General features: G+C 49.6%; 10 protein-coding genes across 10 annotated transcripts; 4 read left to right on the top strand and 6 right to left on the bottom strand.

Moving 5' to 3' along the window:
• Positions 1-5: 5 nt before the first annotated feature.
• Positions 6-2,193, bottom strand: N7482_005008 (ferric reductase family protein; the record flags this gene model as incomplete). The annotated part of the gene is made up of 2 exons (XM_056687133.1): positions 6-1,974; positions 2,033-2,193. 2 exons carry the CDS (start codon positions 2,191-2,193, stop codon positions 6-8), a joined length of 2,130 nt encoding a protein of 709 aa, XP_056542688.1.
• Positions 2,194-2,481: 288 nt separating this feature from the next.
• N7482_005007 (copper transporter family protein) lies at positions 2,482-3,159 on the top strand (the record flags this gene model as incomplete). Its single annotated transcript, XM_056687132.1, has 1 exon — positions 2,482-3,159. One exon carries the CDS (start codon positions 2,482-2,484, stop codon positions 3,157-3,159), a length of 678 nt encoding a protein of 225 aa, XP_056542687.1.
• A 3,296-nt stretch (positions 3,160-6,455) lies between these two features.
• On the top strand, positions 6,456-8,195 carry N7482_005006 (uncharacterized protein; the record flags this gene model as incomplete). The annotated part of the gene is made up of 3 exons (XM_056687131.1): positions 6,456-6,750; positions 6,817-7,487; positions 7,548-8,195. 3 exons carry the CDS (start codon positions 6,456-6,458, stop codon positions 8,193-8,195), a joined length of 1,614 nt encoding a protein of 537 aa, XP_056542686.1.
• A 533-nt stretch (positions 8,196-8,728) lies between these two features.
• N7482_005005 (putative GPI anchored protein) lies at positions 8,729-9,487 on the top strand (the record flags this gene model as incomplete). The annotated part of the gene is made up of 2 exons (XM_056687130.1): positions 8,729-9,139; positions 9,191-9,487. The coding sequence occupies 2 exons, from the start codon at positions 8,729-8,731 to the stop codon at positions 9,485-9,487; spliced, it is 708 nt and encodes a 235-aa protein (XP_056542685.1).
• A 527-nt stretch (positions 9,488-10,014) lies between these two features.
• On the bottom strand, positions 10,015-10,843 carry N7482_005004 (uncharacterized protein; the record flags this gene model as incomplete). The annotated part of the gene is given in 3 exon segments (XM_056687129.1): positions 10,015-10,228; positions 10,243-10,349; positions 10,487-10,843. The coding sequence occupies 3 exon segments, from the start codon at positions 10,841-10,843 to the stop codon at positions 10,015-10,017; spliced, it is 678 nt and encodes a 225-aa protein (XP_056542684.1).
• A 236-nt stretch (positions 10,844-11,079) lies between these two features.
• On the bottom strand, positions 11,080-11,886 carry N7482_005003 (uncharacterized protein; the record flags this gene model as incomplete). The annotated part of the gene is made up of 2 exons (XM_056687128.1): positions 11,080-11,378; positions 11,439-11,886. Coding segments are annotated over 2 exons (747 nt in total), but the record flags the coding sequence as incomplete, so codon positions are not given.
• A 1,851-nt stretch (positions 11,887-13,737) lies between these two features.
• Positions 13,738-15,075, bottom strand: N7482_005002 (glycosyltransferase family 31 protein; the record flags this gene model as incomplete). The annotated part of the gene is made up of 1 exon (XM_056687127.1): positions 13,738-15,075. One exon carries the CDS (start codon positions 15,073-15,075, stop codon positions 13,738-13,740), a length of 1,338 nt encoding a protein of 445 aa, XP_056542682.1.
• Positions 15,076-17,171: 2,096 nt separating this feature from the next.
• On the bottom strand, positions 17,172-17,390 carry N7482_005001 (uncharacterized protein; the record flags this gene model as incomplete). Its single annotated transcript, XM_056687126.1, has 1 exon — positions 17,172-17,390. The coding sequence occupies one exon, from the start codon at positions 17,388-17,390 to the stop codon at positions 17,172-17,174; it is 219 nt and encodes a 72-aa protein (XP_056542681.1).
• Positions 17,391-20,013: 2,623 nt separating this feature from the next.
• N7482_005000 (uncharacterized protein) lies at positions 20,014-21,367 on the bottom strand (the record flags this gene model as incomplete). The annotated part of the gene is made up of 2 exons (XM_056687125.1): positions 20,014-20,914; positions 20,964-21,367. The coding sequence occupies 2 exons, from the start codon at positions 21,365-21,367 to the stop codon at positions 20,014-20,016; spliced, it is 1,305 nt and encodes a 434-aa protein (XP_056542680.1).
• A 2,341-nt stretch (positions 21,368-23,708) lies between these two features.
• Positions 23,709-25,184, top strand: N7482_004999 (uncharacterized protein; the record flags this gene model as incomplete). Its single annotated transcript, XM_056687124.1, has 2 exons — positions 23,709-23,739; positions 23,821-25,184. The coding sequence occupies 2 exons, from the start codon at positions 23,709-23,711 to the stop codon at positions 25,182-25,184; spliced, it is 1,395 nt and encodes a 464-aa protein (XP_056542679.1).
• Between the last annotated feature and the right edge of the window lie 1,318 nt (positions 25,185-26,502).

The raw sequence follows: 26,502 nt of genomic DNA, 5'->3' as shown, positions 1-26,502 counted from the left end.
TCTGCTCACAACCCGAAGTTCTCAACATGTAGATAAATGCCCTGCGCCCCGGTACCCTTATGTACCGCGCGCTCGTCGCTGAGATATACAACACTGCGACGTACGTCATCACTTAGACCCCACGGACCGCAAACAACAACCGCGCTCTCGCCACCGGCCTTCTCGAGCACTTTACGGATGATCGTGCGTGGGTAGGGGCGGCCAGAGAGAATTGTGGGAGAAGCGGCCGAGGAGGGGGAATCCGCCAGAACAGGTGCCTTCTCATCAGTCGCCGTGGTTCTGGGGATTATCTCCTCGGGCAGCGCAGGCGCAGAGCCGGCACATGTACAGACGCAGGTGGCGACCGCGTCTTCGTCTTGGATCTGCGTGGTACAGCAGCATCCGCCGCCGGGAAGGCATCCTTTGCCGACGGGTGCTGGAGGCGGAGATGTGGAGGACGACTCGGCGGAGATGGAAGTCACAGAGGCACGGTCTTTCTCAATGGAAGCCTTCTTCTCGTCCGAGATAGCGAGCCTGCTGATAACGAGACCCTGCGCGGGTGGTGGGAGGGTCGGCGCAGGGGTCGTGGGAGGTTCCAGCTTTTCGTCGCAGGTAATATAGATGCTGATCGCGAGATCCTTCTGGAAATCGGGCTGGGCGAGGCGGCATTCGTTTAAATCAGCTACGATGGATTGCAGCTGGGCTTCGAACACGCTCAGTTGGCCGCGCGATTTGATGACCCAGACGAATCGGATCCGCTCGGTCGCCGCCAAACGCCGAACGCGGAATGACCCCGAGGGCGTGTGGCCAATGATCTCTGTTTTCCACGCCAACACAATGTCTCGCAGCAGTGGTATAGTGAAGGTTGCGCCCATGCCACCGGCTAGTAGAACGACGCTGTCGAACTGGCGAAGCGACCGCATCGTTCCATACGGTCCCTCGACAAATACCGTGCGGCCGCGTGCCGTCAGCGCAGCCTCCCCAGCACCGAGGACCTTGTCATTCTTCGAAGCATACCGGAAGAAGCGCCTCGTCCCACCGTTCTCGGCGCGGATGAAAAACTCCAATTTCTTGTCTTCGGGCAGAGAAGCAATAGTAAACGGATGACTCTGCAGCGGGACAATGGAGTGGCAAGTAAAAAAGACATGCTGGCCAGCGTGCCAACTAAAGCTGGGGTTATTGATGGTCACACGAGTGACGTTCCCAGGCAGCGGGGTGAAAGTTGCCGAGTGCGTCCACACTCGATTGCCATTGCCATTGCTCTTGCGGTGGAACACGGCTAAATTGGTGTACGCGCCCCACGCGTATCGTGCCACACGGTCGAACACTACCAACCCGATCGGAATCTTGACCCAGATCTTGACCTCATCGGGTGCGTGCATCCAAACGGCAACGATAAACCCGACAAAGGTCACGAGGTGCTGGAGGACAAAGACCTCGTAGCTCAAGCCTCGGATAGGCCGAATCGAGGTCACCACGATAAACGACAAAATGCACCACGCTGCAAACCCGCGCTTGGTGAGCGGATCATTGTGCAGCTGGTAGCTAATGTAGTCGTAGCGGGCCCAGTCGCGAAACCAGAAACCCATGTGAATGGTCGCTGTGAGCCAAAGCGTGCGCGCAACCCAGCGGTGGAACCAGTTGAGGCTGGCGTAGCTCATGTCAGCTAGGAAGCCGATGATGTTCTGTCTTCCCGCCAGCAGGAAGATCAGTGGGAGTTGGCAGATGGCGATAAAGCCGGTGCGGTAGCCGACATTTTCCCATTCCCACACGTCGGTCGTGTCCAGCTTGTAGAAGCAGAGAACCAGGACGGTGATGAGGTTGGCGAGGACGATGAGAACAGGGCCGAGGGGAGGGAAGTGGAAGGTGAACTTGCCCAGGCTGAGCGGGTGGATGGTTGCGTAGCTGACCTCGCGGACAGTTGCGGTAAGGGTTGCGTAGGCGTGGAAGAAGAGCGACTTGGGCTTGGCGGGCGTGAGCGAGGCATCTCGTAGGCTGGCATGGGGTGGTTAGTATTGCTCTTGCATAGATCGAAGCAGCCTAGGCGGCCTACCGATGCTGTGCAAGGGCGCGATTCAAGACGTTGACGACTGCCGCTGCGCCGATAGCACTCCCTACAACGGCCCAATACATTTTCTGCAGGTCGAAGAGGCTGGGGACGCCATCGCCCATGGACATCGAGCCCATGGGCATGTCCCCCATTGACATGGACATGTTGGGTGGTGATGGAGTTAGGCGAAGCGATCTCGCATAGTGAGCAGGTCAGATAGCGCGCGCCGTCTCCCTTGTCCAAGATGTTCGGAATTGAGGGAATTAAAATCGGGAAGAGTATAAAACAAACGACAAGACCAGAGCACACTCTCCAGAGGTCCAGTCCTGAAAACCCCGGCACCAACGCCGGGGTCGCTTATCAAGAAAGCGCTCATTCGGCAAACGGAAAGCCTGGACGGGCCCCGCCAGTCCCGCCTTTCGCATTCGGTCGCAACAATCAGTCCACTAATAATGTGCTCACTCTGGCCGGTTTCTGTGTGGAGCAGGTCCTTGCGGCACGCGCATCGTCTCGTCTACGGCCATCTGCTTATTTTCTTCCTCCTCGTCTACACCTCCTACCACCTCCCCGTCCGCGCGCTACACACCGCGCCATCACTACCGCCTTCGCCCTCGCCGATGGACCACGATATGAGCACAATGGACATGAGCGGTTCCAGCTCCTCCTCCATGACCATGACCATGGTCTTTACGAACACCCACGACAAACCCCTTTTCTCCTCGGCCTGGACACCCTCGTCCTCGGGAACGTACGCGGGCACCTGCATTTTCCTCATCGTTCTCGCCATCATCGGCCGCTGCCTGATCGCCTTCAAAGCCACTATGGAGCGCCACTGGCTAGCCACGCATCTAAACCGCCGCTACGTCGCCATTGCCGGGAAGACCAGCGAGGCCGGGCGCATTGATGTCGACCCAGACGCGAAGACCGCATCGCTCATCACAGCGCAGGGCGTCGAGGAAAATGTCAAGGTCGTGCGCAATATCTCGACCGGCCCAATTCCCTGGCGCTTCAGCGTGGATGTGCCGCGGGCGGCGCTGTTTCTGTGCATTGCGGGGGTATCGTATCTGCTGTATGTTCTGTCCCGCGCTGAACTAGGCGAATTTCTCCGGATGCTGATTATTGGATCTTAGAATGTTGGCTGTCATGACGATGAATGTGGGGTATTTCTGCTCGGTACTGGCCGGCGCCTTCCTCGGCGAGTTGGCGGTTGGCCGTTACATCCATTGGAACGAGCACGGGCACTGAGAGCCGTCTTGATCCGTCCCTGCGCGACGATGGCGCCTATGACTCACGACTCATCTGGAACACCTGCATGACCTGGCGTTTTTTTTCTTTGGGCCCAATGCCACTAATTCACCGGTCCCTCTTCGATCCCATCATGTAGATTAAAGTTCATAGTTTAAGCTGCATGCGTTCCGCCGGCTGAGCAGAAATGAGCACATTTCCTAACCGCATCGGGCCTAGTGGATCGGGAACGCCCCCACGCAACCATGTCAACTATGTCTTCGTCTCCATTCGTCGCGCTAAACTATTTGGGGGTAATTGTCCACACGGCACCACAGCGAGGCTGGATCGATGATAGACCGTGTGGGATTATTCTCTCTAAATAGTGAGCAGGCTCGGTTCGGGCCACGACTTGGATTCAATGCTTGTCGACACAGTGTACTCCGCACGGGGTAATCGTATGCGAGACATTAGGGTTCACACCATGCTGGTTTCAGCACAATGTTAGGGTATAGGGCACACAGATCCGCCGGAGCTCCCCGAACGAGGCGGGGTGCGGCTGGAGAGCCTCCTTATTGACCGCCCCCCAAGCTACATCTGGAAACTTGTACACACGGCATACATATTTATGCCACATTTTAAGTATCCCCTTATCCGTAGCTCCGACCACCCACACCGCCCACCTGGTGTGGGTGGTCTTCACACCAACGATTTCTTCACACCAACGATTAACATATTGATATTTTCACCTATAATTCACTACCACTATGCAGAATTCGACCGAATCTATTGAAATTCGTATATCCGAAGCTCTCGCTGCCTATCAACGCGTTAAAAACACTAGTTTAGCTACGTTAGCACGCTAATATAACGTACCTTACCAGCGGCTACTACGTCGACGCAATAGGGCCTCTTTAAAGATTAGTAATTCTAATAGCTACCGAGCGCTTACGAAGGCCTAAGAGGATGTATTACTACAAATAATTGATCGTCTAAACGTATTATATATCTTTCTAACGCCTAAAGATATCGAAGATCTTATAAATTTAATACTCCGACGCTAATTCGAACGGGACTATCTACTACTAGATACCCTACCGACTGCGTCGACTACGTTAACGTTAGCTATAGCCGACGATAACCTACTAAAACTACTATAGGTTAGTAACGTATAGGTCTATCGCTTTATTAAGCGATTACTAGAAGATCTCCGACCGAGGATAGAGTAGCTAATCGAGACAGCGTAAGCTAGCGTTATACTAGCCTAACTACAATACTAGTTCGACGGCCTATAACTAATAATTAAGAAGATAAAATACTATAATATCTACAATTTCGACGAGACTAGCTTTATCTTAGGCTAATAGCTATCGAAAACGAAGGTAATCTCGCGTAGAATAGCCTAATTAGCGACCGATACTACATAAGAGAGCCTTACTACAGTTAAGTATATCGCCGTAGATAGCTTTATTTTACTACTTTTCTTTATCTTTAAAAGATAAGTAATACTTAAGAGATAGTTCGAATAGTTAAAATTATTAGATTAGATAGTCTCGGTTACTCCGAATAGCTTTATTACCTTAGACTTAGTATTCGAATAGCTTTAATACTTCGATTAATATACTAAAGATCGTACGAAAAAGAGTTTATATTATTTAAATACCGTAAATCTAGAGGATCTTAAAGCTAATTCGCCTTATTTTAACTAGATAAATAATAGTTACTACTCTTCGACGGTTATATTATATACTTTATAGCCGAATTTATCGAATATTACTACTAAGTGTATATTATACCCTTCTAGTTTATCCTATATACTATATATCTTCTATAACCTCTTAATAGTAAGCCCTTTCTAGCTTATAAGTAATATTTTCGTCGATAGAATTAATAGACTATACTTTAGAGGGGTTTAACAGTCGAAAAAGGTAAATTTCTTAGTAGAATTTAGCCTATTCGGGATATTATATTTATACTATATATTATTCAAAATAGCTTCTCGGAGCGTAGTATCGTCCTATTTCGACTAAATATCGTTATTTAATCTCTTATCGACGCTAAATTACTATATTAAGAGATCACTAGCTTCGACCTAGACAGAAACAACGTATATAGTATCTACCGTATACTATCTCCGACCGTCTTATCAAGCTTAATCGACTAACTAAAAACGCTATAAAGTATTTAAAAGAGCTTTAAGAAGCTAGAGCGATATCTCCTATCGCTAGCGTAGCTAATATCAATCAATCCTAATAAGCTTCGAAGACAATTTAAATATATCGAGCGTTTTTGTAACAGATCAAGCCTGAGTCACATGATTGTTCTCTTGAGCCAAAAAGACCACTATGTCAACCATCAAGGTTGACATGCTCAGGACCGACACATATAGTAGCGCACAGCTATAAACTTAATCCTTTACAGTTTTACTACAATTAAATATAAGAAAGGCGTACTTAAAGACACTATTATTAAGACGTTTCGGGAGGTCCGTACTAAAAGAATCTATAGCCAATCGAAGCGTCAGCTATCAAAGACCTTAGTTTTAACCGTTCGGGACGCTAATCGCAAAATTCATAAGCGTACAGCCGAAGAAAACGCGCGGGTGATAAAGCGTATACGTTAGGCGAACGTTAAGAAGTAGGATAATCAGCCAGATTAGCCTAATCAGCCTGATTTGACACTACAGGCATTAAATTTAATGCAAGATACAGAGGATGATACATTATTCGTTATAGATACTGTGGGGGATAGATCGTTCTAGTCAAAAATATCAATATGTTAATCGTTGGTATGAAGAAATCGTTGGTGTGAAGACCACCCACACCAGGTGGGCGGTGTGGGTAGTCGGAGCTACGGATAGCCCAAGATGGAAGAATTCCTTCTGGAACATGCAGCCCGTCACCAATTGCTTGTCAGCCGGTTCAAGCCCCCGCGCGCCAAGGCCGGCGATGGCGATGGAGTGACAAGCCCACAGATCGCAGTCGCAACGCGCATCCGCCCGATGCTCGAAGACGAGGTGTCATCCGGGCAAGTCCCGGCGGCATTCGCGCGCCCGGGCGGTAGCGGAGTAGTGGATCTCCATGAGCTGCGGAGGGTCGTGAGGGGGTTGCCGCCGTTGAATGTTCGTGGGGTGCCACAGTTTTCCTTGAATAGTCAATACCGTACTCTCCTGCCTGGCAACTTGGCCCACGTTAGCAACTAGATGGTACCTCAGGCTGACGATATCACGCAGTCCTTCTCGTTCAGGGCCGGCAGGGTCTTCGGCGCCGATTGCTCGACCGAGTCGATTTACCAAGAGCTCGTGCAGCCGCTGCTTCCATTGGTGTGGGCCGGTGGAGTGGGGACTTTGTTTGCCTACGGACAGACCGGGTCTGGGAAAACGTATACCGTGAGCGGCCTGGAGCGACGGATCGCCGAAACCTTGGGCGACGGGACACTGGAGGGTCCACAGAGGCTGCACGTCACGATTTTCGAGCTGGCCGGAAACTCTGCATATGGTGAGATGGCGTCCTTGCAGATCAATCCGTGATCAACAATCAAGCTAACATCGGGCCGCTAATGAGATCTCTTAAACTCCCGTGCACCCTTTTCCATTCTCGAGGATTCTTTTGGCGATAGCCGGCTCCACGGAGCCCAAGAACACCAGGCTGGCAGCAGTGCAGATCTGCTCGGGTTGATCGAGCGAGCAGCCTCATTCCGCCAGACTGCACAGACCGAGAAGAACGACGGGTCGTCCCGCTCTCATGCCATCTGTCGCATCAGAGTCGAGAACCCATCCCCGAACGCGCGCGGGGATGGCCTCTTGTATTTGGTCGATCTCGCAGGTTCCGAAGCCGCACGGGATATCTTCAATCATAGCGCGGAGCGCATGAAAGAAACCCGGGAGATCAACATGAGTCTTTCAGTCCTCAAAGACTGCATTCGAGGAATCGCCACGGCAGATGCATCCCCGGGCCCCGGGAGGAACACAAAGAAACCGTATATCCCCTTCCGCCAGAGCATGCTGACCAAAGTGCTGAAGCACGTGTTTGATCCGTCGAGCGGCCGTGAGTGCAAGACTGCGGTGCTGGCCTGTATCAATCCTAGTTTCCTGGACACGGGCGCGACCAAGAATACCTTACGGTATGCGGAGATGCTGCGGTCCGCCGAGGCGACGAATAAGCCGGCTGGGTATAACCCGGCCCATCCCGCGACGTGGGGTAATAAGGAATTGAAGACTTATATCATGGCCAAGGTGAGTACGCACATGGTGCTAATCTTTCCCAGGACATCACGACTGAATAGGACCCAATAGTCTGGTACCCCAAGCATCTCTCCCTCGGTCCTCGCACCTCGCGAATCCGGCGCCCAGCTTCTCCAACTCCCCGCGGAGCAGTTCATCGCCCGGTGCCTGGAAACAGAAGGCGTGACCGAAGCGCAAGCGAAGGCGTTCCATGCCAAGTTCTGGCGTCTGCATATTGATTCGCGGCGCGGGGCCGCCGCTGACTTGAAGGGGGACAACGGGTCGGCGCAGAAATGTCGCGACTGCTCCGATGATGTGCGCTCTGCCAAATTTCTCACGAGTCGGGACCCGGCTTTGCAAGAGCATGCTCCGCCGTTCAAAGAGCGCATTCGTCCCGGTATGGTCGTGAGCTGGACACCCTCATCAGCCTTCCCAATGCGCTCACCAACGCAGAACCTGGCTGTGGTTCTATGTCCGCAAAATGCTCTAGGCGATCATGTTCGAGACGCGCTTGGGGTGCACGTCGCCCAGGATCCTTTGCAGCAGTCAATCGGGGTCGCTGCTCAGCGTTATCTTTGTGCTATAGTAGTTCCGGGTGCAATGACAGATTCGTTTGAGGTCAGCCTGTGGCGGCAGATGATGGTTGATCTGGAACAGATGGAGAGGGAGGTGCTGCTGGAGTACGACCCTGCCACTCGATATTATCACGCTACCGTCTAGGCATGTTTCAGTGTATGCTAATGATCAAACAAACTGCTGTCTGAATTCCGTACTGTCCCGTTGCTTACCCTGTTTCAAAGATTCTGCACGCTCAGCTCGCGGTATCTCATCTTCTCGGAGGCTTGAGAAGATATGAGCAGATTACCTTGTTTGGGCCTAGCGCGTGGGGACCGTCCAAGCGTGCAGCGCGCTAAACCCAAGCGGGGCGGCCCATCGACCACGCTTGGAAGGGCAGGTCCATGCCCCGACCCTTCACCAACCCTTCTTCGGCCCTTCTCCTTCTGTCTCCAGTCGATGAAAGCCTCTGCTCGGTAAACCATGCAATTGACGAAACCTAATTCGCTAGTGGTCGTGCAGGGTTCGTTGACAGCTGGAACGGACGTGAGAGTGGGGTACGGGCCACAGTATAGATAGTCCAGGCCTCGGTCGTTTCGATCACCTATTTTACTTCCTCAGCGTGTACACCTCCCAATTCACTCCTCGACCTGGAACCTCCCCCATCAATCTAAGCTTCAACACTCATCCTCGCCACCATGAGATTCCCTCTCCTCACCCTGGCCCTGGCCCCTCTGGCCGCCGCCCACTTCCTCCTCCAGTACCCCACCTCCCGCGGCTTCGACGAGGACATCATGCCCGATTTCCCCTGCGGCGGCATGAGCCAATCCTCGAACCGCACCCAGCTCCCCATCTCTGGCTCTTTCCCCGTGGCCCTCAAGATGGGCCACGTCCAAAGTGCCGTCGAGATCCTCCTCGCGCTCGGCAGCAACCCAGGCGACAACTACAACATCACCCTTGTCCAGACCTTCCAGGTCGACGGCCTGGGCGAGTTTTGCCTGCCGCACGTCGAGTTCAGCGCATCCGCTCTCGGGGTGAACATCACCGACGGCATGAATGCCACCCTGCAGGTGCAGACCAATGGCGATCCCTCTGGTGGTCTCTACGCTGTAAGTCTTCGAATCGAGTCGGGCTGGGCCCAATTGCTAATGACATGCCAGTGCGCCGACGTCCAATTCTCCTCGAGCGTCATGTACAGCCAGCCCTCGTCTTGCTCGAACAACACCAACGTCGTGGCCTCGGCTTTCCCCAGCGCTGCTGCTCAGCGTAATGCTAACGAATCCACTTCAACGGGCGGTGCGCAGGGCTCCAGCTCCGATTCCAGCTCAACCACTTCCACCACTTCCACTTCTACTTCCACATCCACATCCACTTCCCAGGGTGCTGCTGTCGCGCTGCAGACTGCCGCCTGGGGCTTGCTCGGCGTGGCATTTGCTGGTGGCATGGCCGTGTTATAGAGTGCGGATGCTTGCCGGTAAGAAAAGTTCCGGACTCGGGAGCTGACGGAGCTCTTGGTTCATGCTTTGATGCTGATTGGACGCTGTACCTATGGGCATATTTTAATGAAATTAAACGAGCGGACGATTTCCTATTTACTTGATCATATACGATGAATGAACTTATTGGATGGATCGAAATCAGTTTCACCCTTCGCTCACGTTATTTATTCATTCTCGTATACCTACTTTCCGCGCCTAGTCTTTTTCAAGCACCTATAAACAATGAAGAGCCAATCGCTCAATTATATGCTGGTTCCTCCCATTCAAAACCGAAAACAAGTCCAATACCGAGGCCCCAAGAGTGACGGATAGGTTCGTCGGGGGAAGTGAGCTCCGGGTAAATGCTATTTGCTAGTTCTTACTCGTCTGAACGACGCAACTAAAACAGCCGCGCCCCATAATGCTGACAACCATTCAACGGGCGCATCTAGAAGGAAAGCACATGAATCGGCACAGGACTACAGCCACGGGCTTTTTGAACACAATTAAGCTCTCAATGCGATAGGCTTCTTTTGCGTTCCGCAAAATACAGCCAATAGCGCAAATGCTTGCACACAAACACAGACCTTCAAAGACTGATCATATGCAGTGGAAAATGCGGCCCTGACGGATTGCAATTCAGTCGGGCTTAGTGAGTCCAGAATCGAAGTGGATACCTGCAAAGCATTGATTTCATAAGGTGACAAGACACCTTGAAGGCTGCTTTGTGCTACTTGTTTGAATATCGCGTTTGCAGCAGCGACACCGATGCTTCCTCCGAGCATGCGTGCTTGGGCGATAATACCTTGCGCGACGGCTGGAGAGTGTCAATACATTGAACCTAGTAAAAGATGGTTGGGAGAAAGGTGGGTTGGGGGAGGGTTGCTGACCTAAGTTGCTCGAGCCTGCGTTCAGCGTGGTGCTGTCGAAATACCAAGCTTAATATAAAATCTCCGAAACGTGGACAATATGCGATACTGACAGCGAATTTGTGGCTGACATGATCATGCCGACGCCCAAAGCAAGAATCACTTGATAGGCATAGCACTTCAGCTCTATTGCAATTTGATCGGATAAGGTGGTCATCAGGCCGCACCCAAGCAGTACAAGTCCAGAAGCGAAAACAAGGCATTGAAATGTGAGATTTCTTTGTCGTAGAAAGAAACTGCTCGTGAAAGATCCGAGTCCAGATTCTGAAAGTAATGGCAGCATGCTGAGACCTGCTCCAGATGGGCTTTTCTGGTTGACGATCTGAAAGCGCAGAGGCATGTTTATGACGACGAGGAAAAAGGAGAAGCCTGTCAGCATCGTGACACTAGTCGCTGTCAGAATCATAGTAACAGGCAGACAAGAGATTAGTATTCACCATGCTCCAGAGACGAGGACTCTATTCGTCCATATATTGTAGGGAAAGATGGACGCAACGTGACTGCCCCATTTGACCTTACTAAGGAGATACTCCCAAGAAAGTAGCAATGCCCAGCACGCACAGCCAATGCTAAGTGATGCGATAACTCCACCGCTGTTCCAGCGGTACGATCCTGTACCTGTTATCTGGAGGCCGAAAACGACTAGAAGCGATGCACCGAGCTGCAGTAGAGCGCCGACGTAGTCAAAATGAGAAAAAGACAGGCGAGGTTCGTTATCATATGCGGTAGTGTTATTCGGCCACCCCGCAACGAAGAAGACAACAGCAATAATGCCGATGGGAGCACTGTTGGGAAATCAGAAATCTTTCTTAAACTGCTTGCGACGTGTACACTAACTTGATTTAGAACACCCATCTCCAGCTCGCATGGGACGTCAACAGACCTCCTACAATCTGTGCCTGCATTTAGCATGATTATACCTTGCGATACAGCAATTCTCACTACGTGCACATAGCTCTGTTAGGCTGTTCGACTGCGGGCAAGGTTTTTTCGTAACTTACCCGGTCCAACTGCCCCCGCCAGTGATATACTTGCCCCGATCAAGCTCGATGTTAAAAGCTTCAGATCCAAAGTTCCCGCTTCAACTAGCAAGATTAGTGGCAAAGCATACAGGCCAGCTCCACCAACGCCTTGCAAAGCTCGAAATATTATCAACTGAGTTATGTTCCGAGAAAATCCACATGCCAAGGAGAAGGCAATAAATAGGGTAAAGGCAGCGATCACAGCGGTTCTTCGTCCAACAAAGTCGCTGCTCCTCGCAAAAATAACGGCACAACCTGTCAAAGCATCAGTTACCGCTCGGGGAAGGGGGTGCGAACTGATGAAAGCAAGCGTGTATGCAAGAACAACCCAGAGAGAGCCCGAAAGAGAGTTGAAGTTGAGTGCTATGGTGTAGATTGATGTTGCCACGATGGACGTATCTGTGCCCCGATTAGTAACATCCCCCTCCTATGTGCTTGCAAGCAAGAAATGAAAAAGGTCCGCTTGCCCAAGGATGATAGAAACAAAGCCAAAATCAGCCTAGCACAGATTAGTGTTCTTCTGGTGGCGATGAAACGCCTCGGCGAAGGACGTGGGTTTACCCAATGAAAATGAAAACCCGCCGCCAGTGCTCAAGCGGCTCGAGTTTACCAAATGAATTGACTGGTCTCGCTGGTGCCTGATTAGGCACATTTCGGCGGCTTTCCTCAGATGTCTCTCCCATAATGGCGAGTAGCTTCTGTGATGACTGGTGTCCGCAAGGAGCTGAGGAATGACAGATGCACGCCGGCCTTTGTGCCAGGAAAGTTGTAAACTTGCGGCGCTTTGATCGCTACTAGGGAGGATTCTGCGGGTAACCCTTCAAACCTATCCGTAATAAGAGATACCACTGGATCTCCAGATATGCTCAAATGAACAAATTGAGTTGTTTGTCTTGTAGGAAAGAAAGAGGGGGAAACAAGAACCCTGCTACTTCTGCTACTTAAAGCGTATGGCCCGGATATACATATTACCCGACCGCTGGCCTGTGGCCAGGGTCAGGTCCGACTTACGCAACCTGATCGTTAGTGGTTGTAGAAGGAGAAATCCCATTGGGTCAGACAGGGGGTCGCAGCCACGCTACACCGCAATACCGCAACACTGCAGGGTGGTCGGTCCTCCGGACTGTGGACTGTCTAGGACAGGTGGGTGAAGCATCGCCTATAATAGCTCCGCCCCTGCCGTGCCGGGCATCTAGGCATTAAATTCTACGCGGAGATCCATTCGAATAGCGAGACCCAATCCCAAATCTGATAATGTAGACGGCGACCAATCACAGGCGAGATTGTTGAGATGTCTGTTAGTTCCGTTTGGGGTAGCACGGTTTCTGGAACCGTGTTGATTTCAGCTACACTCAACTTAAGCGCGGCACACGATAATTAGCCAGGTCCCGCGGGGGTGAAAAGCACGCTTTGGCATTATCACTTCGAGAGCCTATGCCTACTGGCTGCTTCAAGTGCACGAATGGTCATTACGAGATCGCTCTTTGTTGTTGCTCTGGCGAAACTAACGCATAACTATCTAGCCAGCAACGCCCTCTTTTTGGGTCCGCAGCTTTTGAGATGGGCCCAAGCAATCCCTACTACCTACATTGCATCCCCAGACTTTTCACCCAAAATCATTGTGGTTATATGCGGGCACTGGTCCGTTACAGGATCTAGTACTCTGCTGTAGCTGACAAGACTCTTGCATATCCCACCTGAGTTTGTGAGATTTATAAGATATTTTGTAGGCGGCTTACATATTTGGATGAGTAAATAAACATCATTCAGAGTTGCTAGATGACCATTCGTGAGGATTCAAGAGCTGTCATTTCCAGCAGAATACAACAAATAAGAATGCTAAATGAAATATTTAAAGCAGAAGCTTCACACCACGTAGATGGAAACTAGGCTATCTTTGCCTGGGATTAGAATAATCCTGGTCACAAGAGATTGCGTTCGTTTAGCCCTTTTCTTTGAGAGTATGCTCCTCCAGTATAGAGCTACATCCTCATGCGAAACTTGAGTTGGACGAAATTGACTCGGATATTACTCAGCAGCAGCAGGATCGTCGTTAGGTAGTTAGCAGCAACTGGCTCATCCGCAGCAACAGGTTCCACAATTTGTGGATAGGATGATCTGATATCCGACGATATGTTAGATTCTGCCGCAGCCTAGTTAAGTGTGCCCTTGTGGCAACTGCAGACAAATTTATAATATCTGACCCATTCTTTCAGTCACTTTTAACTCTCATAAAGCGGAGACTTGCCAAGACTGGTATTACTGGAATTTATAATATTTAGTCTATCGATATCCACTTTTCCCCTTCACATCGAACGCTTGCTTTGATCTGAGTGATTCTTTCCATCATCCAGCCCGAGATGCTGTTTATCGACGGATCTGCCTTCCATCCAAGGGTAACTGCATGGGACATAGTACATTTCTTCGGTGTGAAGCGGAACTGCATGCATAGCACATCTTTCTCACATAGTAGCTTGCAATCTTCAAATCCTTCGTCACTAGTAAGCACTACCTCCTCGCCATGAGAGAAGTTATCCCAGTCATCAATTTTTGTAGCGAGGCGAGGGTATACAAGGTGGTTGAAGATGTCAAAGTGGAGTAGAGTTGCTTGTGTATCTGCTAGCCACTCCTGCTCGAGATCCCAGATTGATTTTATATCAGGAGAATCGATGTGGTGGAAAGTGACAACAGGATAACACCATAGATCTTTGGTGTATTCCATCGTGCTGGGTGTCTCTCGTTGGATAAGAGGCCACACCCCAGTAAGTCTAAGGCCGGCCTGTTCTAGTACATAACCAAGAACCAGGTCCCCAAATGAGGTTTTATTTGTAAAATGTTCATAATCATCATCCTGGGAAGCCATGTGATGTGTCATTCGCTGTATAGCAGGTTGTGATAGCAGCCATCCTGCCCCTCCGTATGCAAAAAGTTGGCCCTCCATGGTCACTGGTAGTCCTAAGAAGTAAGCTTTTCCTGAATCTAGCTGTGACAACCATTTGAGGAGGTTAGACCAAACCAAAAAGGTGTCTGCCTCGATGAACATAAACCACTTTGCGTTCGGTTTGGCCTGTAGAGCTCTTTCCACAATGGGGAGAAACTTCCATTTATCGAGACGCCATGCCTTTCTTTGGACAGATGCATCCTCTCTCATGAATTCAGTCACTCGATCCCGATTCTCATGCAGGTCGCGATAGAACTTGAATTCAGGCGCGGATTTCTTCATCTCCGCACTGACTCCAGACAGCACATCATGTATGTGATGGCCCTCAAATTCTTCCTCCATATCCGAGTAAACCACGTAGTGTTGGGTACATTGCAGAGTGGTTTGGAAATGCACTGGCAATCTCTCACGCAACGCAGTTGCTCCTGTCTTGACAATCACCAGGATATCATCGGCTCCCAAAAGTTGACGGCAACGCTCGCTGGCTGAGGGCAATTCCACTATGGTAGAGCTGGTGGATGATAAGGATAGTATTGTTCTCAGGGATGTCGGATAAGATCCACTGGAGGAGATGATGGCGTTGACGTAGAATAAAATGAGCAAGGCAAGGGTAAAGCTTAAAAATCCGGTAAGGATGGACTTGAAAAGCCGATGTTCAGTAAGCCGAATCGTCATGTTTGAGGAGAAACCCGGCCGCGGACAAATCCATGAGACTTTCCTGTATCGTTCAGAAGGGATCCGAGTCTGAGTATGAGAATAAACAAAGGACATGATTAACAACACTCTTGGGGGCGGAAAGCCACCGGGGTTACCCTAAGGCATGGGTGGGGCTATGGATGGCCGCGGCTGGTTGGGGATCGAATACGAACATGATTTGAGGAAAAAAGGGTGGAATAAAAAGAAACAAAACCTTAATCGTGCCCAGCCTTCATGGCTCCCATTATTGTAGATTAAGAGCATGCCAAACCAAGCGCCAGATTCGTACTCCGTACAGGGTTCTCTTTCTATCAAGGACGCGGATATCCTAATATGATCACAAGAAATTACAAAGGAGGACCAAGAAAATCGGAGGTTGAAAAAACGTGCCAAGACCAAGGCGGGCGAAAAGCCTTGGTAAGCGGGAGATTGGGAGCGAGGAGGCAGAAAAAAGGGGGGCAGGGCCAGACTGGATATATCCGTGCCTTCGCCCACCCACACCGCTTCGCTAGTGGGTGCGCCCGGTGTTACCGTCATCCCTGTTTTACCGTCACATTTTGATGAAAACCATCGATATTTCAACACATTAGCTAATTATCAATAAAAAAAAACTCTCCCTGTCGCGTCGCAGCCTCCTCAGCCTCAGCTGCCTTACGAATAGCTTCCTCAGGCCTCTGTGTGGGTTTGTAGCCATAGACCTTTTCGAACTGTCTGGCTAGCTTCCTCTCCTCCACAGCTATATCTTTCGCCTTCCTAGCCTGAATTGATCGATTTGCATCATTAACTTTCAATACACCTGACTGGCTAAGCGGCTTAACCTGTCGCCTAGTTAATTGACGTCGTAGGGGTGCCTGCGCGGCTCTGATTCGCTGGATTGTATCCTGGGTCATATGAAGCTCTTCAAGCTTCTCTCGCTGGTAGTCGAAGATCTTAGTGATATCTCGCTGTATCTTTGGTAATAACGTATTAAGATATTTGGTTATCTTTGTCTGGTTCTTTAGGAGTGCTTTAATTGATTTTGGTGGGGTAATTTTAACACTGGACGACGAGAGGGCGGTTGGTGGTGGTGGTGATGGTGTATGGAAACTATGCGACCGAAGATTAGACTAAAGCTTAGGGATTTCTATCTGATTCGATAGATTCGCTACGATCTGATTACTATTAACCGGCTAAATGCCTCGATCTTTAAAGGATTCGCGGATGATTCGTTGGGTAAACGCCCTTGATCGTATAGGGCTAATAATTCGGAGGAATTCTGATTTCCTATAGGGCTGGCTACCCTAAAACGATAGCTCGTTATTTGTACGTCGAAATTGCTGTTTATAATTCAAAAAGGGCTTACTATCTAGTGGCTAGCAGAGATATGTCGAATGGGGTAAGAAGCCGAATGGTATAATATTATAAGCCTCGTATTTTTGTATAAATTCGAGGGTAAGATGCGAACCATGACCGTCGAATATTAGATGGCGCTTTTCCCCCTTCTTAACGCGGTTATTGGTTGATTTAATAAACGAATTTAGCTAGGTAATAGCTAAATCATCGGAAACCCAGCTATTCGGTGATGTAGTAGTAATAGTGTTTCGTGGGAGATCATCGCTGCCATTAAACTAACACTCTATAAAAACGCCACTTTTGAGTATGAATAGCGGGTCTATCTGCCAGCTATCGGCGGCGATACACTCGATAGCAGTGATAGTCTCGCCTCGCTTAGATTCAGCAAGGTCAGGGTAAGATGATTTATAACCAAGGACGTTTCGCGATTGCCCTTGACCTGGTTGGAAGCCGTATTTATCGAAGTTATATACTAATCGTGCAGAGATATCATGGAGTAGAATCGTAAGCTGGTTATACTAATGCTGAAGAAACCCTGCGTCTTTAGCTTGAATTCGCCTTAGTTCCTTGGTCTTCTGCTTTACCGGTGCTAGATTGATATGTGCAGGGATGCGTGCTATGAAGCTATACGCCCAATTCTTGCCGACCTGTCTATCCTGGCCTACGCGCCTAAGCGCCTGATTTGCCTACGTCTCTATAACCTGTGCGTTGGGGGGGAGGTTCTAGTTGTACATCTGGTGTATCTAGGCTACTAAGGCTCTCTCTTGATAGCTTGTAAGGGCGTTTCTGCGTGATTCGGTAGGTGTAGTGGGCGTTATTGCCTTTTTGACGCGGTCGGAGAGGGTAGTGCGAGATACGTCGAATTCACGCGCAATCTTGGCGATATTTGGTTTCTTTTGGGCTAGAGCGATTTTGATAGCCTCGGCTAGGCGAGCTTCGTCGAAATTGTCCTTTTTAGGCATGTTGTGTGGTTGAAATAGCTGATGGTAGGCGAGGCGATAGAAAATGACGGTAAAACAGGGATGACGGTAACACCGGGCGCACCCACTAGCGAAAGCGGTGGGTGCGCGGAGGCACGGATACTGGCCCAGTCGGAGAGCCATATACGAGCTTTAGAGTTTACTTGCCCTGATCCCTGACAATTAGTGGGCCGTAAGGAGAAGCACCGTCCGTACATAGATCTTGGCGCATTTTTGCTTCCAAAGCTTGACCGAACTTGTTACGGAGCGTGCCAGTTGATCCAATGAATGAATTAGCTAGTCCTTCTACTTTCGATTCAAACAATTGTCCTGCTCGAATTTGGTCTAAGGCTCGTATTCAGGCGACGGGAAACTCTTCCCAAAAACAATCAGCGATGCTTTATAAAGATGACCTAATGGTCAACGCCTTCTCCCTTCCTACCGCACTTGACTTCTTCTCTCCTCGCATATTGGGTTGGTTCCAACGTCGCTTTCGCCAATATGAAGATTTTCTTTCCTGCTCTCTTGAGCCTGCCACTTGGAGCCTTCGCAGGCTTTGCCCAGTGGTGTCATATAGTTAATGCTGAGGGCAAAGTTAATTGTCGGGCAGGGCCGTACCTCGATTCCAGGGTGGTCCGCACCGTGAGTCCGGGTGAGAATTTGTACTTTGAGTGTTATAAACGGGGAGACTGCTATGAGGATAACTGGTATGATATTTACCCATACCTTTGTTGACTGAAGTCAAAAGGCATTCTTGAGAACAAGAGCCTAACCAAGCCGCAGTACCTGGGACAAGCTAGCAAGCCCGAGTGATGCTAATGATTGTTATGTGAACGGCTATTTCACTGATAGCCATTGTACCATGGGTAAATAAACACTCTCGCTCCTTCTATTTCTCTTTCTTTGCACTTGTTTTATAGCTAAAGTTCGAAGCTAACTGTCCTGGAAAGCGAGGCTGGGCACATGTTGAGTTATATCAAGTTTCCAAGCGGTTCCCTCGCGGCCGCTTCATGGTCCGCAACGCCTGGGCAACTGCGACGAAGATGGTATACTACACCAGTAGCTTGGTGCCTGACTGCCTGACATTCTTACCTGAGTTTTGCTGGAACAGGAAGCATGAAAGGGTAGTCGGGATTGTGGCCTCTGATTGGTAATTTCAGGTTAGGTAGAACTCGCTTTGGGCGGTGGCGAGGTTGAAGAATGAAGTCTGAAGGAACCAAGATGCAGCGACAAAGTGAGAGTGTATACCATTGTTACTTGTCCAAGAATCATATCAACTAGCTTTCTTTCGTTTCTCTTTTTGATTCTCATTTGTCTCAGAAGCTCAGCCCTCGCGATATCGGACCGGACGATGTAGTTGACTGTTGCCAATGTGGGCAACCGACCTATGGAGGGCTTGTGCGCATCTGCACGCCTTTTGGAGTGGTCCTAAATTCGCAAAGCAGCCCGTTCCGAAAGTTTCCCTTACTTTGACATCGTGTCTGATGTGGCTGGCTACTTGTTGATAGGACGATGGGAGGCAGCTGTAGTCCAAAGTTGCAGGTAGAGGGAACTAGCCTGTTCCGATCTATTGACTTGACCTTATCCATACTCAGGCCGCTCATCTCATCACTCAGGTCCGGCCCAGTGTGCGGATCAGGGCGCCTAGGGGCTACTCAGTGAGTAAAGCAGGGTGGAGAAAACCGCTATCTTGCTTGTGGAGTTTCAATCAAATTTCGACGTTTTTGTTCGGAACTTGCACTCTTGCTTTGCATCGAACCTAGAAAGGTTCCGCAAGGAGCTCCCGTCTCCCTTCTCAAATGCCCTCCCTTTTGTTCTTAGTCACGGAGGCCTTAACGTGATGAATCTCCTCATCAATCTCGAAACTAGAAATATAATAGGGATTGTCGACTGGGCTGAATTAAGGTTCCTGCCGTTCGTCTTTGCGCTATCCGGGCTTAAGAATGTTTTGGGCCGGATGGATTTAAAGGGGTGGCACTACTGCAATCGCTACCGCGAACTCGAGAGCCTCGTCTGGCAAAATTTGCGGGAGGAAGCTCATATATTCTCTGAACTGATTTGTATTTGATCTGTGCTGCGAGGATAGCTAGATTTTTCTAATCTTATGGATTGAATTTTGACATGAAAGGCGTGGTGGTAAAGTGTGAGGATGGACCAGCCAGATGGTGCTCTTGTTTATCTCGATGCTTTCTGCACTGCTGGTGAGCGGACTCCTCTTTCGTGTGCTGACTTAGGATGCGTTGCAAGGTAGGCCGAGAGGTAAGATATCCTGTGTCCATGCGGGTATTTCTATATGTATTGATAGTAAGCTCTGAGCGTATATATTGACAGATCTAGTGGGCGAAAGGAAACTACTTTAGCAAAAACATTGGTAGTGAAGACACCCGATATTGAACTATCGCGATAATAAAAATGAGACTGCAAGTTTCAGTGGGCCTGGTCGCAAAATATTATAGGAATTCCAGGCTTGTCAGATATGCTATCCCAGCTCTTTGGTTGAGCAATCTGATCAGAATATCATTTCAGCAGAATGTAAGCGGATGGAAGAAAATCTAAGAAATCGTGAAATGATTATCGGCCGCTTGACTAGTTGGACTAAATTTAGGTTGAATTCAACTATTCGAGCTCATTGACATGCGCTTTTTCCCATTTCATCCCGAGTAGACCGTTTTCTCACTTCGTTCGAAGACGGCCTATTGGGACTTGTTCTTGGTCCAGGACACTGTTCGTCATAAGCAGTTTGCGTTGGAAAAGCATGCCCATCGTTTGTGGTCTGGTTGACTAAAGGCACTCTGGTGCTAACAGCTTCAATATAGCCGGGCTTTTGGGGAAGTGCTCCAAACCGACTGGCATAACGCTTTTCGGCCAGATGCAGCAATGCATCTTCCGACATTGAGCCAACCAACTGTGCCGAGTTGCCCTGGGATAGCGCTTTCTTGATATCGAACAGATCGGCCAAAGTAGTCACCACTACTTGATCGCTTTCGCCATCGGCAATCACCTCCCCAATTCGGTATATTTTCTGGGTGGAAACTTCACTTGCCACCTTGCACACCTCTAAGCACTGCTTCGAGGTATTGATATCGTTTAGTAAACGAGATCTCTCATTTTCATCACCAGGGTCATTTTTCAAAACTAGGGACTCTAAGCGAGTCCGAAGTTGATCGATAATCGCTGCGAAGCTATTTCGATTCTTATCTAGAGCTTGACGTGTGAGCAGCTGCGCCTCGAAGTAACTTTGCCCATCATCATTCACGTTTTGCGGCCCTTCTTGTAGAAGGGACGATTCTCGGTTGCTCAAAGATTCAATATAAGACCGCGCATCTTCACAAATACGAAGACATTGTTGGGTGACTTCTTTTTCGTCTTTCAGGCCGATGCTTGAGTCGGAGGCGCTTATCTCGTCCATAGCAAATCGCGCCATTTTCTCATCGATCCGGTGCAGATGAACCTCAAGATTATACACTGTGTCTTGTATCATCTCGTTGTAATCTTTAAGAACTTGCTGAGATACTTTGGCGGTATGTCTTGTAGAAGTGTCAGCGAAGTCGGAAATATAAGGCAAGGTTGACAAACATGGTGATGGTGCCTAAACCGACTGAAATCGTGGATTTGTAACCAGATATTATGTCTATAAATTCGTTGATATCTCCTCTCATGAATTCCATTTTTGTCCAATCCCGAATGCCCGTCTTTGATTTTCGCCAGAACGATTCCATCGATTCTTCAAACTCGTGGCAGACTTGGCTGCAGCGGTCAATTGGACCCTGGAGGAGCTCCAGCATGGCCGCTTCCGCATCAGCGACTTGCTTCAGTGAGTCTAGAATTCTGGTGAGATCTTGAAGCTCGCTTTGAAGCCTCCGTAAGGTTTTGTCGCGAACTTTGAAGCGTGAAATTGCTTCATAGAGTGATTTGGTGGATAGAACGGCAGCGTTAATTACAGCCAGTACCGAAGCAGTGATACTCAGAGGATCTGCCATCGGGGACGTTTGTTGCGAGGTCTTCTTTGTAGGAATCAAATGCAGGAAGAATTCTCCCTGCTAACGCAGGGGATTTGACAGGTTCAAATACCAGCCGCGTACGTCGATCATGCCCCGTCTGTCACGTTTAGCGCCGTGGCTGTTTCAGACCTGGGATAAAGTCCTAGTAACGTCCTCCTACTCGGTAGAGCGATAATGTGATGTTTTTAGTACGCATATTCTGGAATCAAATCAAGCGACTAAGGACAGTCAGTTATCGTAAGATTTAAAAAAATTCGCTGTTTCAGGCAGCAACACGCTGTACTTTGCTTGCGATACGTGCTACATTATTCACCTGTGGAGCGCGTAAATTTAGGTACGGCATGGGCCAAAGCATTTTGTAGGCGCCGTGGTGACGTCAAGTCGAAAATAACAATTTTAACGACATTCCACTTGGAACGTTGAAAGAGATAATGGGTATTAGCTTCGACGGAATCAACGGTCACAAAGCAAGTGCCATAGACATATAGCTCTCAAGTAACTGCGAAGAATTGATTGTTGACGGCCAATGCAAACTTGAATGGTATAGATGCGAAATTTGAGAGAAGGCTGGCGGAAGCTAACCCCGCATGTGACGGGTTCCCTCCGTTGCAGTCTCCATCACAGTCTTGGGCGCTATCGGTAGGTTCACGCGAGGCTCCGTGTGGCTTTGAGAGAACGCGCACCGCTCCTTTAGGTGCTTTGCCGGCGTCTTATAGCCACTCGTAGATTTAGATTCAAGTGAATATCGGGATTGGGCAACCGGGCGATGTTCGCTCTGACGATCCTAAGCGATCAAAATAGCCATTCTCAGCTGCTCCATTGACGTGTTAGAGAGGGAGAGGAGAGTATTGTTTCCTTAAGTAGCCTTGCGTCACATGGAAATACATGAATTAGGTTGTTCTGGATCGCAAATCTGTATTTTGAACTTTGGGGGTGGGCCCTCGACTACGGGGATAGCGGGAACTTGTGTTTCTCAGGAGGGCTGATTGGACACGATTATTTGGCGGTCTGAATCTACGACTCACAAGCCTTTTGAGTTGCTCAGCTTCCCAGACGTCAAAGCTCGTTGTTAATTAGAAGGTAGGTAAGTCATCAAAATCCGGGAAGAGCGCTTTTCAAGCAAACAAAGGGGAACATTGAATATTCTGTACATGTTCACTATTCTTCACCATCGGGAGCTTTCATTAGATCGGCAAAACAAGTCTTTCATTCTCTTCTAGACAGCAAGTACTGTAAGAACAACCATGTTATAGGATAACTTTGTGATGAATGTACAGGCGACATGCGGTTCAGAACATTCATCTTCAGCTCTACATGATTGGATGAATAGGTACCAGAGGCAGTCCACCAACCTTGGAATGCACTCTTTCAAGATAATCGTGAAGTGGCCCCCAGACATAGCAGCCAAATAAGAGCTGACGGAGTGATCCAACCAGGTCACCAGTTGACTGAAACTGAGGCCGAGCTGGCCAATGGGCCTGGGATCGTGAGCCAAATAGGAGTGCGAGCTACGGCTACGAGAACATTGACTACAATCTAAGGACCAGTGTCCCGCCAAGCCACTAGTCAGGCGGCGCATATCCAATATCGAGGAGCTGCGGTGGTGTTTTTAGGGACGAGGTCCCCAGTTGACGGACTGAAAACCCAGCTAGACCTAGAGCTGTGGACGTACGTCCAGCTTAGACCTAGGCCCGCAGCAGACCTGAAACCACAGCCTTCTGACTTACCAGGCTCGAGGTCCTTGTCTCTAAGTCCAGAGCGGTCGCAAGACCGCGGTCTCAGGACTCACCAGGCCGTCAAACCGCCAACCCCAGAATATCAGAACCGCGTGATCAGGCTGCTTAGGGAGCAACCCAGGGTCGCTCAGTGAGCAGATTAGGGCGGCGGGGTGACTACAGTAACTCATCTCGTGCTCCAGGAGCTGATCCTTCCCGAGGCGGCAGATTTACCATCACCTAGATTACAATGTATTTTGGTAACCCGGAAGGTGCTAAACCAAAATGGATTGGCGTGTATCGAAATAGGGGTTGGAAAAGAATCTCCGTGAACAGAGTGGTGAAACTAATTCCGATCCATGCTGTATTACACTTCATCTCTGATTTGTATAACTCGAATTTCCTCGAAAGTCAGTGCACAATTGGCGGAAGGTGTGGCTTAAAATTGCCGGAGCAGGTAGGTCGCCTCGATCCGCGGACCGCAATCAAAGATATGCGACGGTCACGTGTGCGGAATAAGCAAGCCGTTAGGCAATGGGGATGGTTCCTTGCTAGTCTCTGGAAGAATAGCCAGCATTGTAAAGTAAAGCTAGTCAATTATCGCAATGGATCAATACGAGAAGCTGCGCCCTGTTGGTGAGCACCTCAACACCATGCGATGCGTGGGATGGTCTCTCCACTTGTCGAGACAGCACAATTGACACAATCATCAACCAGGTCGGCTGGAGCAGTACTCAACGGCCCGCCATCAGATCGGGTTCTACCTGAATGTTGCCGTGACAGCGACCTATCTTCTGCCGGACTGTTTCACCCTGCCTATCAGGGACTATGTGTACCGCGCTTGCGAGACGGCAATTGCGGAGCACCCGGCGCTGTCCGCGATCCCGGTGGCCGATGATACACAACAGCCCTACTTTGTACGGTTGCCACAAATCAATCTGGACCAGGTGGTGTCCTTTGAGCAGCGGAAGAATGTCAACCTATCGGGTGAAACCATAGACGGCGAACCTACCCCAGACCTTGATCTGCAGGCGCTGCTCGAAATACAGCACAACACGCCATTCACAGCGCCGAATGCTTACTGGAGGCTCTGTATCTTGTCCGACTCCGAAGATGATCGGCGGTTCACAGCAGCCTTCGTGTTCCACCATGCCCTCGGGGACGGAACCTCTGGCAAAGTATTCCACCAAACGTTCCTGCAGGCCCTACACCTGGCCGAGGCTGGGGAAACCAAGTCCGTCATCCAGGCACCATCCAAGCCCATGCTGCCCAACATTGAAGAAATCCACCCAATGCCCCTATCGCTCGTCTACCTTGCCAAGAAAATCTTCCAAGCAAAGATCTATTCCCGCAGAGACCCCGGTCTCTGGAGCGGCGGCAAAATCCAAACACAAGGGAAGACCCGCGTGCGCCTGGTTCCTTTTTCCAAGGCCCTGGTGACATCTCTCCGGAATGTATGTCGTCAAGAGCACACGACCATCACGGCCATCCTGCACACGGCCATAGCCCGGTCTCTCTTCACGCATCTGCCGGCCCACTTCACCCGCCTTAATTGCACAGGTGCCATCTCCTGCCGCCGCTGGCTGCCCGACATTATCACCGACGAGGTGATTGGCGTCTACGTCGGCGACATCGAGGACTCATATACCCGCGCTGATGTCACACCGCCCAACAATGTCTTCCCCTGGTCAGAGGCCCGGCGCTCGAAACAAACGATCGACGCTGCCGTCCAGCGTGAAGGACGCGACGCAGGACCCAACTTGCTAAAATACGTCGCTGACTATCAGCAGGAGTTGTGTCTGTCAAAGGTCGGCAGCGAGCGTGATCAGAGCTTCGAGGTCTCGAACATCGGCGTTATGCAGTGCGAGGCCAGGCCTAGGAAGCCTCGGATCGAGCGCATGGTGTTTTCGCAGTGTGCGAGCGTGATTGGGAATGCGATTGAGGTTTCTGTTGTCACTGGTGGTGATGGGTGTCTTGTGCTTGCTATTACGTGGCAGGTCGGGGTTGTTGAGGAGAGTTTGATTGAGGCGGCTATTGTGTTTCTGGTGGGCGAGTTGCGGGCTTTGGCTGGGCTGGAGTGAAGTGGCCTGAGGTTGGGGATTGCATGCTGTTGATATTGCATATTGTATATTGCATCTGTAAACGGCAGACCTGTGAATTACTATATTGGGTTAGTTTTGCTGTTCCTGGCTTAGCGCCCTAAGATACTATCTTGTAACCTCTCACTCCATCGCTGCGATATATCAGAGCGAGCTGATACTATATAGCCTAATATGCCAGGAAGACGAATAAGATCAAGCGGAACTAATTTCGATGAATAAGGTTGATTGATTTAGTATAGAAAGAGGGGAAAACCGCTATTAAAAGTGTAACATGCTGATGCCTATGTGTGATCATGTGCTAGCACATGACCTGTTTGACCGTCTGCGAGAGCGGTGTATAGCCCGATTGCCACATATCTTCTTCCTTCCTCATGCTTCTGATAGACATCATGATGGCCTTAGTTTGAATCAGACTGGCTACTGCCCTTCACAGCGCTAGTGGTTTCGTAGGTGGGTTTATTAATATAGCGGAGTATCTATATAGCTACTCTCGCTATCTCCTCTATACTTTCGAATTAGTTCCTAGTTAGTCGGATAGCTCTCTATTTATACTAGTACTTCTATAAATATAGCCTAGTTAGAGGTAGAAAATTCTATCCCGACAGGTGGATAAATAGTAATCTAGGGGCATTTGTAACTACCATCGCTACTACCAATATCAAACTAGTATCAAACAATAGCGCTTAGAGTTAATTCAAATTTTTACTAGGTCTCAAGGTCCTAGGACCTCTAGTTGTCGAGATATTATAAGAAATCGATTTCGCCAAGAGATAGTTATTCTTTCCCTTTTTTTGGCGTAATCTACTCAAGAGTAGTCATGAATTTTTTAATTTCATTGTGCGAACCAGGGATATTTACCACACTAAACCTAACTAGGTAATAAAAAATGGGCTGAGCTGAGGTTCTGCTTGCCGGTCTTATCATCACATTATGGCCTAAGCTGAAAATGGGCTGAGCTGACCAATAATCTCAATTTTATTCGACCCGCTTTCACTATCCACCTCTACCTTATCTTTTTACACTTCACTTCTGTGGCCGGCGGGCTCGCCGCGGTCAGATTGGCCGGCCGCTTGTTCTGACCACACCCGGCAAGGCCCCCAATCCCAAGGTCCATAACTTGAGACCCCTGCCCAAATGGGGCCGGGCATATCGTCTCACTGCCTCACATATTTTACGTCCCGCGCCCACTACATGGCACTCATTGGAGGAATCAAGCTGGGCAAAATATGAGTCAAGTCCAGGGTTACTCAACTGCCACGAGCATATCCCCTGCCAGGCTCCGATGTATCGCTTCATT

The sequence above is a fragment of the Penicillium canariense genome, assembly GCF_028826845.1.
Source record: "Penicillium canariense strain IBT 26290 chromosome Unknown utg000003l_segment0_segment0, whole genome shotgun sequence".
Taxonomy (NCBI): domain Eukaryota; kingdom Fungi; phylum Ascomycota; class Eurotiomycetes; order Eurotiales; family Aspergillaceae; genus Penicillium; species Penicillium canariense.
This window is presented reverse-complemented; position numbering and strand designations above follow the sequence as displayed.